Raw genomic sequence first — 13,110 nt, 5'->3', positions numbered from 1 at the left:
CCACTGTAGTCTTAATGGAATCTCACATAATGGTCTTCAGTCTGTACTGGAGAGAGGGTATATCACTGATTTTGACAGGTTCATTCTTAACCCAAAGGCCGATCCCACATACTTCAGTGTGTCAATGACCTTGTTAAATGTCCTGGCTTCACATATAAAAACACATTGTACTTATAGAAAGAAATTGTATTGGACAACTCACCGATTTCCCGACCATCTACTGAATGTCTGCTTCTAATTATATATACTAGTGAAGCCCTCCCTTGCCAGGGCACAGATTAATAGTGGTGGGACAATCCTGTTGTGTGCCTTAATCAGTTGTCAAAGACTTTTATGTTCGTCTTTACTCTTCCAGACCCTCCATTGTGTAGCAGTGGTGCCCATTGTAGGACAGTGTTTCCCAGCTCATAGCTCTTCAGTGCATTGCTGATATATTGCCTGCGGAAATTGTTAGTGGTGTTCTCGAACTTCCAGGTTAATAAATGCATATCTTGTCTGTACTCCACATGGATGCTCCAGAAGCAACTCCTGCCACCACACATCCTTTCTTGTCTTTGTGTAACATTTTGGGTTAACTACACTTGGCAGTCCTTTTGCAAGGATTTTACCCACTATCTTATTGTTGACATGTGTTACCGATAATCTACATATGCATCACATTCACGGGTGTATTTACAATGTTTTGACAGAATTATCAATAATGCTTCTCTGTGTGTCTGGTAACTTCCTATTAACCACTCCCTGCAACTGTTGATTATCCAGAGACTTAACTTAATGCTACAATTTAGTCATGGTTCATGTGAGGTCTTTCTTTATCGCTTATGTGGCACTCCTGCACATTCCCCACATTGTGACCCTGATACACTGCCACAGTATGCATGCCGAGCCAACTGATCACTGTTTAAGCGCATAAAATCTCTCCTTGATATGTTTAATTTCTTCCTTTTTGGTTCTGTCTAACAGATCTCTAGTCTGCTGGCTTTGCTTTTGCACTGGAGATATCCTATGTGTAGTTTCAGTGCTGCAAGGGAAGACAGAGTGAGTTGTAGATTCTCTATTCCCTGAAATGTGTTAACTTGTTCAGTGATCCTCAGCAAAATGTGTTTACAGGAATAGGAACAATGGGAAGGAGAGAAAAATGAGAAACCTCTAATATTTGCTTTGAGTGTTCACCATATCACCACGAGATTTAACCTGTCCATTATTGCTACTAATGTGGTAGAGAAGCGCCCCAAAGCTTTAGAGCTATTAAGTTAGAAGGCCAATATGCAATTAAAGTCACTCCATAAAGTCATTCACTGCCCTCACAAGGGGTCAGGAGCTGAGATATCAATTCCAAAAAAGTCAGTGGTTGTTATATGTGGTACATAGGTGTTGCACAGAACAATTTATTTCCTTCTGCGATAATGTATCTAACAATGTATCAACCATTAGCGCAGGGACACTCCTTTGGAGTAACCAGGTGCACGGGAGAAGGTGCAAACAGACACATGCAGGTTGCCAATACTCCACCATAGTCAGATAAAGTATTCACCCATAGTACCGTTGTTGTGGTGTGGGGCATTTGTGTTTTTGTACAGAAATGTCACAGTTTGCTTGACGCAAAACCAAAGGGGATGATGGATGGAGTGTTGAACATTGCAAGCACTCACCCCCAGTAAACTGATCTGGGTTTAATCCATCATCATTCTTTAGCTCACTTCGCCACCCCAGTTCAGACATGGCCATATGCAAATCAGTCTGACCCTGTGCCTCATGGGAACAGTCCAGCCCGAACTGCCAAGCCATGTCTTCCCTGGACCGGAAACAAGCATCCTGGGACCAGTTTCTGGCTAATCAGCCGTCATCAGCCAGGCTAGCTTGAATCCAGTGGCAAAGTGAGCAAGGGACCCACGTCTGGGCATGCCCTGCCAACTTAGGGTGAACAAAGCAAAACCAAAGGGGATGATGGACGGAGTGTTGAACATTACCAGCACTCACCCCCAGTAAACTGATCTGGGTTTAATCCATCATCATTCTTTAGCTCACTTCGCCACCCCAGTTCAGACATGGCCATATGCAAATCAGTCTGACCCTGTGCCTCATGGGAACAGTCCAGCCCGAACTGCCAAGCCATGTCTTCACTGGACTGGAAACAAGCATCCTGGGACCGGTTTCTGGCTAATCAGCCAGGCTAGCTTGAATCCAGTGGCAAAGTGAGCAAGGGACACACGTCTGGGCATTTGTCACCCCGAGTGGGACGGGTATGCCCAGACGTGGGTCCCGTGCTCTCCATGCCACTGGAATCAAGCTATCCTGGCTGAAGAGGGGTGGAACCCCGAAATCGGTCCTAGGATGCTTGTTTCCAGTCCAGGAAGGACCTGGCTTAGCAGTTCGGGCTGGACTGTTCCCATGAGGCACAGGGTCAAGACTGATTTGCATATTGCTGGGTTCAAACTGGAATGGCATGGTGAGCAAAAAAACGATGGATTTAGGCCCAGATCTCTGTACTGGGGTGAATGTATGACCTTGTTCTGCATTCTGTCCATCAACTTTTGTTTTTGCATGTGTCACCCCGAGTGGGACGGGTATGCCCAGACGTGGGTCCTGTGCTCGCCATGCCACTGAAATCAAGCTATCCTGGCTGAAGAGGGGTGAAACTCCGAAACAGGTCCTAGGGTGCTTGTTTCCAGTCCAGGGAGGACCTGGCTTGGCAGTTCGGGCTGGAGTGTTCCCATGAGGCACAGGGTCAAGACTGATTTGCTTATTGCTGGGTTCAAACTGTAATGGCATGGTGAGCAAAAAAACGATGGATTTAGGCCCAGATCTCTGTACTGGGATGAATGTATGACACTGTTCTGCATTCTGCCCATCAACTTTTGTTTTTGCATTTGTCATCCCGAGTGGGACGGCGATGCCCAGACATGGGTCCGAGTTCTCCATGCCACTGGAATCAAGCTATCCTGGCTGAAGGAGGAGTGAAACCCCGAAACCGGTCCTAGGATGCTTGTTTCCAGTCCAGGGAGGACCTGGCTTGGCAGTTCGGGCTGGACTGTTCCCATGAGGCACAGGGTCAAGACTGATTTGCATATTGCTTGATCCAAACTGGAACAGCATGGTGAGCAAACAAAACGATGGATTTAGGCCCAGATCTCTGTACTGGGATGAATGTATAACATTGTTCCGCATCCTGCCCATCAACTTTTGTTTTTACAGTTTGCTTGAGGGTCTTGCCAGTTAGGGTTGCACTAGAGAGTACCACCCCACTCAGGTAAAAAAAAAATGTGGAAATCCTCAAAATACAGTATTTTTTCCACCAGAAAATATAAACTGAGGGCAAAAAAGATGAAGACAAGTCAAATGTATTTTGAAGATGGTCAAGTTCAAGTTCAAGAATTTATATAGCGCGCTACTCACCCAGAGGGTCTCAAGGCGCTTGGGGGTGGGTTCATTATTTATCGAATAGCCAGGTTTTAAGTTCTTTTCTGAAGGAGATGTGGTTCTGAGTAAGGCGGAGGTGGGTGGGGAGTGAGTTCCAGGTATTGGCAGCCAAGTAGGAGAAGGATCTACCTCCCATGGTGGATCTTTGGATACGCGGAACCGCGGCGAGGCCTTGATTGGAGGATCTTAGTTGGCGGGTGGGTGTGTAGAAGGATAGTCGAGAGTTGAGGCATTTGGGCCCTATTTTGTAAAGGGCCTTGTGTGCGTGGGTGAGGAGACGGAATGTTATTCTCTTGTTGACGGGGAGCCAGTGGAGGTCTTTCAGGTGGCCGGTAATGTGATTTTGGCGAGGGATGTCCAAGATGAGTCTCGCTGAAGCGTTTTGGATGCGTTGGAGTTTTTTCTGTAATTTGGCTGTAATTCCGGCATAGAGGGTGTTTCCGTAGTCCAGTCGACTCGTGACTAGTGCGTGGGTGACAGTCTTTCTTGTCTCGGAGGGGATCCAACGGAAGATTTTTTTGAGCATACGAAGTACGTTGAAGCAGGAGGATGAGACGGCGTTGACTTGTTTGGTCATCGAGAGTGAAGAATCTAGGATGAAGCCCAGGTTGTGTACGTGATCTGTGGGAATGGGTGCTCTGCCCAAAGCTGAAGGCCACCATGAGTCGTCCCAGGCAGAGGGGGATGATCCTAGGAGGAGCAGCTCCGTTTTGTCTGAGTTAAGTTTTAGGCGGCTGTTTTTCATCCATTCGGCTACTTCTTTCATGCCTTCGTGGAGGTTGGTTTTGGCGGAGTTAGGGTCTTTTGTGAGGGAAAGGATCAGCTGGGTGTCGTCAGCGTAGGAGATGATGTTAAGGTTGTGATGACGCGCGATGGATGCGAGTGGACTCATGTAGACGTTGAAGAGGGTAGGACTGAGTGATGATCCTTGTGGTACACCGCAGATGACTTCGGTAGCTTCTGATTTGAATGGCGGGAGTCTTACTCTCTGGGTTCTTCCGGCGAGGAACGAGATGATCCAGTCTAGTGCTTTTCCTTGTATTCCGATGTTGTTGAGGCGTTGTATGAGGGTGCTATGACAGACTGTGTCGAAGGCGGCGGAGAGGTCGAGTAGAATGAGGGCCACTGTTTCTCCGTTGTCCAGAAGTGTTCGAATATCGTCTGTGGCTGCGATGAGGGCGGTTTCGGTGCTGTGTTTTGCTCGAAAGCCGTTCTGTGAGGGATCGAGGGAGTTGTTGGATTCGAGGAAGGCGGCGAGTTGGCTGTTGACGGCTTTCTCGATGACTTTTGCCGGGAAAGGGAGGAGGGATATTGGGCGATAGTTTTTGAGTTCAGAGGGGTCTGCTGTGGGTTTCTTCAGGAGGGCGCTGACTTCGGCATGTTTCCAGCTTTCTGGGAAGGTAGCAGAGTTGAAGGAGCAGTTGATGACATCACGGAGATGGGGTGCGATGATGGAGTCTGCTTTGTTGAAGATGTGGTGGGGACATGGGACGGTTGGTGAGCCGGAGTGGATGGAATTCATTAGGCGGATGGTGTCTTCGGTGGTGATTGGGTTCCAGGCGCTGAGATTGTTAGAGGGCGGTTTAGGTTCTGGGGTGGGCAGGGAGTCTTGTTCGTTGGGATTGTTTTCGAAGCTGTTATGTATGTCGGCAATTTTGTTGTAGAAGAAGGAGGATAACGAATCGCAGAGGTCTTGGGAGGGAGTGATGTCGTTTGAGGCTGCGGTGGGGTTGGTAAATTCTTTGACGATGTTAAATAGTTCCTTGTTGTTATGGGCATTGTTGTCGAGTCGAATCTTGAGTGCTGATTTCTTGGTGGATCGGATCAGCTGGTGGTGTTTGCGGGTGGCTGTCTTGAAGGTGGTCATGTTGTCGGCGGTTGGGTTTTTTCTCCATGTTTTCTCGAGAGTGCGGCATAGTTTTTGGGATTTCTTAAGGTCATCGTTGAACCAGGGGGCCTTTTTGCTGTCTTGTTTGGTGTGATCGTTTTTCAAGGGTGCTAATTCGTCAGCGCTGTGAGTGATCCATTGTTTGAATTTGATGGCAGCTTGGTTTGGGTCCGATGAGAGGGCGGGTGGTTTTTGGTTGAGTGATGTGAGGAGTTGGTCGGTGGTGATTTTATTCCATTTTCTTCGGGGAATAGGTTGTGGGGGGTTGTGGGTCGAGGTGGATTTGTAGCTGAAGTGAACACAACTGTGGTCCGTCCAGTGGAGAGCTGTGGTGCGATCGAAGGAGATGTGTTTGCTGGAAGTGAAGATTGTGTCTAGCGTATGTCCGGCTACGTGGGTGGGGGTGTCAACAAGTTGTTTGAGTCCGAGATTGGCCGGGTTGTCCAGAAGGGTGGTGGTGTTGCTGTCGTTTTTCTTTTCTAGGTGGAAGTTGATGTCTCCTAGTAGAATGTAGTTCTCGGAGGCGAGGGCATGAGGACTGATGAAGTCAGTGATGTCTTCGGTGAATTGTTTACGTGTTCCTGGAGGCCTGTAGAGGAGGGTGCCTCTGAGTGTGGTTCTGGGGTCCGTGTGGATCTGGAAGTGGAGGTGTTCGGCGGTGGTAAGGTTATCGTCAGAGCTGGTCGTGATTTTGATGGTGTTCTTATGGACGATGGCGATGCCTCCTCCAGTTTGAATGGAGCGGTCTTTTCGGATGATCTTGTAATTGTCCGGGATGGCAATGGCGATGTCGGGTGTTGATGATGCATTCATCCATGTTTCAGTGAGGAAGGCGACGTCTGGTGATATGGTGTCGACTAGATCCCAGAGTTCGGTGGCGTGTCTGTGGACCGAGCGGGTATTCAGCAGGATGCACTTCAGGTGGTTAGAGTCGGAGCTGTGTTTGGGGGTAGTGGATGTGGTAGAGGTCTTGACGCTGGTATATTTGCAGGAGTGGCAGGTGAAGGGCCCGTGAGTTCGTCCCGGGGCAGCTTCGTAGCATTGGGGTGTGCGTCCGGGGTTGAGGGCTAGGAGGGTGGCTGCGTCAAACTTAATGCGGCCGGAGTGTGGTTTGTGGGGGTCAGGGGGTCTGGCGCTGGGCGCGGTCCAGGCGCGGACGGGCGTAGACGGGCTTACCTTTGGCGCACCTTCGGCACGCATAGGGCGCGATCGCTGCGTGTGACCGCTGCGCGCAAAAGCATCTGTCATATGTGGATAGTGGGAGGGGAGGGGCGAGGGAGGGTCAGCTGGGAGGCGGGATCTGGGTGGAGGAGCGGGCTGGAAGGCACAAACAAACAAGATGGCGGCAAAACAAACTAACCAGGATAGGCGCTACAGTATGCAGCAGCACACTTTGATTGTCACAATGTGGGCTGAGCAGGGAATCGTGCAACTCTGAGTGAGGCAAATGCGGCAAGAACAGCTCAAGACACTCAATGTAGTGCGAGCGCAACTCTCAAAATAATATTAGTAATGCAGTGCGAGCACAATTCAAAATATCCTCAGCAATGCAGTGCGAGCGCAACTTTCAAAATGATACTAACAAAGCAGTGCGAGCGCAATTCTCAAATGATACTAGCAGATGATCAATTACACAGATAGCGCTACGATACCACTTGCTGGAGGCAGGGAGCTGGGGGAGCGACCGCTGCTGACTAAACTAAATAATGGATTTTTACACTAAATTCGGGATGAATTGCTATGTTAACAAGCATTTGTACTGCCAATAGGTCTTGGTTTAATATTTTAACACATGTAGCATTAGCACATTAAAGCGAGGTTTTTTTTAAGATGGAACCAGAAGGAGTGTGCAGAGAGGGCCATAGTTGTAAAGTAGTCCTTCATGCAGGTAAATGCAAGCACCAGAGTGGAGGCGGAAGAATACACCCAAAAAGCCCAAAACATTAGTTGAGAGACGATTACTTCACTGGGCACAGCCAAGATGTGATTGACAAAGTCTCCAAAAAGTGGCTGAAAGAGGATTGTTGAAGAAAGTCAGTGACTGAAAGAGGTAGGAGCAAAAGCCCACTCTATGTATATTGTTGACAATAAGTTTGTAAGACAGCTATGCTGTAAAAACCCACACCTAAAAAGAGTACTGAGGATTTTGCACAAACCTATTATTATGACAGCATTCTCATTATATCAACCCTCCAACAATTTATTGGATTATGTTAGGACCTATATTAAGGTTTCGATGCTAGCATTGCTCTCATTTCTTCACCTTTTCGTAAATCACAATACAAGGACTTCAGAGTAGGTGGGAAGCAATATTTCTAGGCCTGGAATGCCTTGAGTGTGCACACCCACAATCTAACACATTCATCAGTTCATCTTCAATCTCTTCACACACTTGAATGTGTTGAATATTTAATCCTTTTACAAACTCTTGCCGTTTCCTGAAAGTCGTAAATCTGCACCGATACAAGGACATATACTAGCGAGTGCATTTTTGTGACTTTCTTTCAAAATTGGGCCCTAATTTATTTTCATGTTGTCCATAATGATGCCCATAATGGCACTAATTGTCCATTATTAATCTTCTTATTTTAAATATTGGTATGCATCAAACACACTTTACTAAATGATGCCTCAGAGAAATGGTAAGGTATCACAATAGTTAAGCAAAACATTGCAAAGTTGCAGTTTTTTTGTGTGCATTTTGTTTTTAAATCAAACAATCACCAATGTTGATTATGAACTGGAAGCATTCTATGAGCATTATAAAGAGGCTTACATTGTTAAATTGTGAAAGCGTGTACATATTCAGTAATCCAAGTTGAGCTCATTGTAAACTGCATTTCCTTAAAGAACCCTCCCTAGTTGTAAAGGCTTGGCAATAATGAATCATATACACAGGTTTGAACAACGTTAACATAATAGACACAAACCTTGCCTTAGTTGAAGGCAGTGCTTTTTCACAGACCATACTAGGTTCTGTAAACTGGCAGTCAGTTCTGCAGGAGTTTGGGCCTCATGAAAATCCTGTTCTCCTTGACTCCAAACAATATGTCCTGGGCATCGGGCAACAGGATTTCCACACTTCTGTTGATTATAATAAGTAATTACAATTGTGTAATGATGCAGTTTTCTTGTCTGGGTCTTGTTACTTGTATTTCTATACCAATTATATGTGATTCACAATGGTGTCTCTACCACGTTACTGCTAACCAACTAAACTTGGTACACTTTATCAACCTGAGGAGGGTAAATAGCCACACAGGCGTGGCTATGAGTTGATGTATGTCGCCATTCACTCAGCCATTTTACAACTGAAAAATGTATTTTCTACTAATCAGAATCCAGTATCTTTATAATTCTTACATGAAGATAAAGTGCATTTAATATTCTATTTCTAGGTACGTATTAGATCAGTTTTACAATAAAAATAGTGATTTGTGTCATCTGCTATTTGCCATGCTGCACTGTTTTCACGCCATATGCCATGTTTTTGTTTTTCAGGAGCGAAGACAAAAAGAAAGTGGTGACTAACACAAAATCAAAAGGTAAGCAGAAACTGTTAACACATGTAAACATACCCTGTCAGCATTTTATGGTGCATTCTGGAAGCCATAGCTCCTCAAATCTACAGCAGAATTTATTGAAGGTTTTTAATGGTGATGTAGTAGAGTGGCAGTGTCCACGTGAACATTATATTTATCCCTTGCACTAGCACGTCACTTCAGTCGCTGCATCTTGAAACAAAATATGAATCACCCCAATACTCCTAATCATTCTAAAGAATACCTACTCTATTCTCTTGGGTGCTGATTTTTTCAGTATGCCAAGTGTATGGATTTTGTTGAGGAAGTTGAAAAAGCTAACACAGAGGTCTGCTTCTGTCCTTGTGATATCAGAGTGATCCTTTGACCGTAGAAAATTCTGAGGCTATTCTGTGTACATCATTATGTTGATCCCAGCATGTATTTACAGCAATAAACCCTTGCTGTTTTACTATTTATATATGTTTTGCCTTAAGGGTTTGTTGTCCCCTTATTTGGCTCTCTCCAATGATGGTATGCACATCACCTTCCAGTTAATTCATAGCACTAAGGATGTTGACAGAAAAATAGTTTCATGGAGGAAAAGAGAAAGGAAGAGTCCAGTCAGGTTAAGTGGGAACCAAGATCGATATTCTTCAGTTGGTACCATGTTCAGAGAAAAGTTCAGTTCAAAGCAAGTTTACATAAGTTAGCCTTAATACTTTCTGAACCACTTTTAAAGAAATGTAGTTGACACAATCTAAGCATTGAGTTCTCAGGTTTGGGTTTAGAGCATTTAATAATCGATGGCTTGTACTGCAAGAGATCTATCTCAATGTTTCAGCCTCAAATGTTAAAGTAACTGGGGCTTGTGTGCCAAGAAAAGATCTCCTATCGGCTCCACAGAGTTTAGCGTAGTCGTAGAATCTTTTCTAGAGAGTACTGTAAATTGACACCTTTGACCAATGCCTTGATTTTGTGACGTCAGTGTTTGGAGTCAAAGAGTAGCCCCAGGTTCCTTACTTGTAGGTTGGTTGATTGGGTGAAAAGCTGGTGGCTAGTTGAAGGGTAATGAAAAGTACTCTGTTTTCTCCATTACCAGAGTATTGGTGTTGGAGAGGATGTTTCCTTCTTCCAGTGGAACAAGTAATCCAAGCAGGAGATGGTGTCTGATTTATTTCGGTCTATTTTCAAGTGTATTTGGTTTTTATCCACCTGCATTACTAATTTCATTTGATACTGCTTAAAAGCAACACCAGGAGTCGCCACTCATAATACACAAGACAAAGACGGACGCGGGCGGCCGCTTCGCAGCGCTTATCGGTCAGTAGGAAGGACACCCTATCAATATAGTGATAGTTTATATTTCCCCAGCTCTACATGCGGTCACACTCCCGGCACTCAGTGACTTTCTCTTTGATCTCCCGGAAGGGGAACTGCTGATTGGGGGGACGTTAATGCCACGGTGGATGGGACTTTGGACCAGCACCCTGCGAGGGAGCAGACATCAGGGGTATCACATCTGGGGGGCTTTCTGGGTGCACTAGGGCTTACAGACGTATGGAGGTACCGCCACCCCACAGCGCGCAAATTAACTTTTCATTCTGGGGTGCATAACAGTTTATCCAGAATAGACTACTTTCTTGCATCCCCGGATAGTTTGAAAAATGTGGGCAAGATTGAGATTACACCTAGGGGCATTTCCGACCACTCTCCGATACTTTTAACATACACATATTACCAAAGGGGGCGGCAGCAAATATTTCCCATATTCCCTGGATACTTAAAGGTTCCCAAGATTAGGAAAGCTATGGTCACCACAACACGACACTATTTCCATGAAAATGTTTCGTCGGTCCACTCTCCGACCAACCTATGGGAGGCCTATAAGACCGTTCTGAGGGGACAGGCCATGGCCTCTATTACAGGTCATAGGAGAGACCAGCAGCGGGAGCTCACTACCATAGAATCGGAGTTACAGGCGGCTGATGCCCAACATTCTCGCAATCCAACTCTGGCCACGGCCCAATGCTTGCACCTTAAACAACAATTGCATAGGGAATATCTCAGGGAAAGGACTAAACTCAGACTATCGGCTACATGACATAAGATATACAAGACCAGCGATATAGCAGGGGAGCTACTGGCGTGGCTAGATAAAAAGGAGCAAAACAAAAAGTGGATAGCGCAGCTTCGGACAGGGGATAATTTAGTAGCGACTGACCCGCGCGCGATAGTACATATGTTAGCACAACACTTCCAGCAAGTTTACACATCACTGACAGAGATGTCCGTAGAGGAGGCGCTGACTTATATACAAGATATTGCAATGCCTAAACTTACACCGGAGGTGGCCCTAGCATTGGAGGCGGACCTTACAACTGACGAGCTGCAAGCGGTGATTGGCTCATTACAATCTGGGAAAGCGTTAGGGCCTAATGGCATTCCCATAGAACTTTATAAAAAGATGGCGGGGATAGTGGCCCCACACATGCTACATATGTACCGCAACAGTTTGCAAATATGTGAGCTCCCACCGGATCAGCGTCTGGCCACAGTGGTGGCAATCCCGAAGCCGGGGAAGTCCCCGGAGAACTGTACCTTTTATCGCCCCATATCCTTAATTAACGCTGAGACCAAAATTCTAGCAAAACTCCTTGCAATCAGACTGACCCCACACCTCGCAACCCTGATTCACCCGGATCAGTCGGGGTTCATGCCCAATAGAAACACGGCGTTAAACTTGAGGCGTCTGCATGGGGTGATGGCCCGCATACCTTATCTCCAAGAGCCAGCTGTTCTCCTGTCGTTGGACGCTCGTATGGCGTTCAATATGGTAGAGTGGCCCTTCTTGTTCGCTGTGTTGAAGCACTTGGGCTTTGGCCCTAAGTTCTGCGCATGGGTGCGTCTCTTGTATACAAAACCACTGGCGCACGTGCCGGTTAATGGTCATATATTCTATGACTTTCCATTGACCTTCCATTGAGCGTCAGGGCTGCCCACTGTCGCCGCTGCTTTTTGCCCTAGTTTTGGAACCGCTGGCGGCATGGATCAGATGGGAGCCAATGATCCGGGGTTTTAGTTGGACGGAAGAATGGGAAGACCGCATCTCGTTGTATGCTGACGATGTTTTACTATATCTGGCCGCCCCTAAACGATCCATTCTGGTACTCCTGAATATATGTGACCTTTTTGGTCAGGCGTCAGGGTACACTATAAACTGGTCCAAATTGATACTTTTTGTGCTCCATGGTCCACCACCGCAGCTCCCAAAGAACTGCCCGCTGCAGATCTCGGAGGATGCCTTTAAGTATCTAGGTATCTATATCACAGCGGACCCGGGCACATTTTTTGAAAGGAATCTAGCGCATCCCCTGGAGCGTCTAAAAAGGGATGCAGCTCACTGGGGGACATTGCCGCTGATGTTGCTGGGAAATGCAGCGCTTTTTAAAATGCTGGCGCTGCTTCGTTTCCTGTATGCGTTAGAAAATACCCCATACCCAGTGCCATCGGACTATTTTAAAAAGATAGCGGCTCAGGTTTCCGGGCTGTTGTGGGGGAGCAAACCTGCGCGCATAGCACAGCGCAAATTGACTAGAGGGTGGTATGATGACGGCATTGCACTCCATGACATACAGCTATATTACTGGGCGGCCCAACTGAAGGTAGTCAACCAGTGGATACATGCCCCGCAAGCAGAACCTGCTTTCAAGGCAGATAGGAACGGACTGGGGGTAGAGGGCATGATGTCTGCACTTTATAACAGGAATCGTACACCAGCAGTAATCGGACCCACAAGGCAGACGGCCCACCTATGGCATGAAGCGCACGCTAAATTAGACTGAAAGGGCGTAATAACTCAGCTTACCCCTCTATGGGACACACAACGTTTGGGCGGCATTTGCAATTACAAAGAATTTGCTAAATGGCACGCAATCGGTATATCCAAGGTGGGTGACATGTGGCACAGGGGGGAGGTGATTACATTTGAGAGTCTCCAAACACATTATGAGTTAGCGCCCTCTGAAATCTTTAGGTATATGCAGATAAAACATGCGTTGCAGGCGGTCTTACCATCCAGCTCTGAATTTCCGGAGGCCACCCCCCATGGAGGACAGACTGCTGACAGATTACATGCAGAATGCGGGCGACTTCCCTTACCTACCGCAAATTAGTAAACTATTTACCTGACCCAAACGTGACACTTAGAGAAAAGTGGTCCCAGGACGTGGGTAACTTCGAGTATTCCGAATGGCAGGAAGTCGGAATACCCTCAAGACT

The 13,110-nt window shown here is 46.6% G+C and overlaps 1 protein-coding gene across 2 annotated transcripts in view; it reads left to right on the top strand.

Moving 5' to 3' along the window:
- Positions 1–13,110, top strand: part of KIZ (kizuna centrosomal protein) — an 824,452-nt gene that overhangs the window by 711,811 nt on the left and 99,531 nt on the right. For both annotated transcript variants that reach the window (XM_078649325.1, XM_078649324.1), the window contains one exon: positions 8,810–8,853. In XM_078649325.1, coding sequence (XP_078505451.1) covers positions 8,810–8,853 — 44 coding nt within the window. The remainder of the gene's footprint in view (positions 1–8,809; positions 8,854–13,110) is intronic.

The sequence above is a fragment of the Lissotriton helveticus genome, chromosome 6 (assembly GCF_964261635.1).
Source record: "Lissotriton helveticus chromosome 6, aLisHel1.1, whole genome shotgun sequence".
NCBI lineage: Eukaryota > Metazoa > Chordata > Amphibia > Caudata > Salamandridae > Lissotriton > Lissotriton helveticus.
This window is presented reverse-complemented; position numbering and strand designations above follow the sequence as displayed.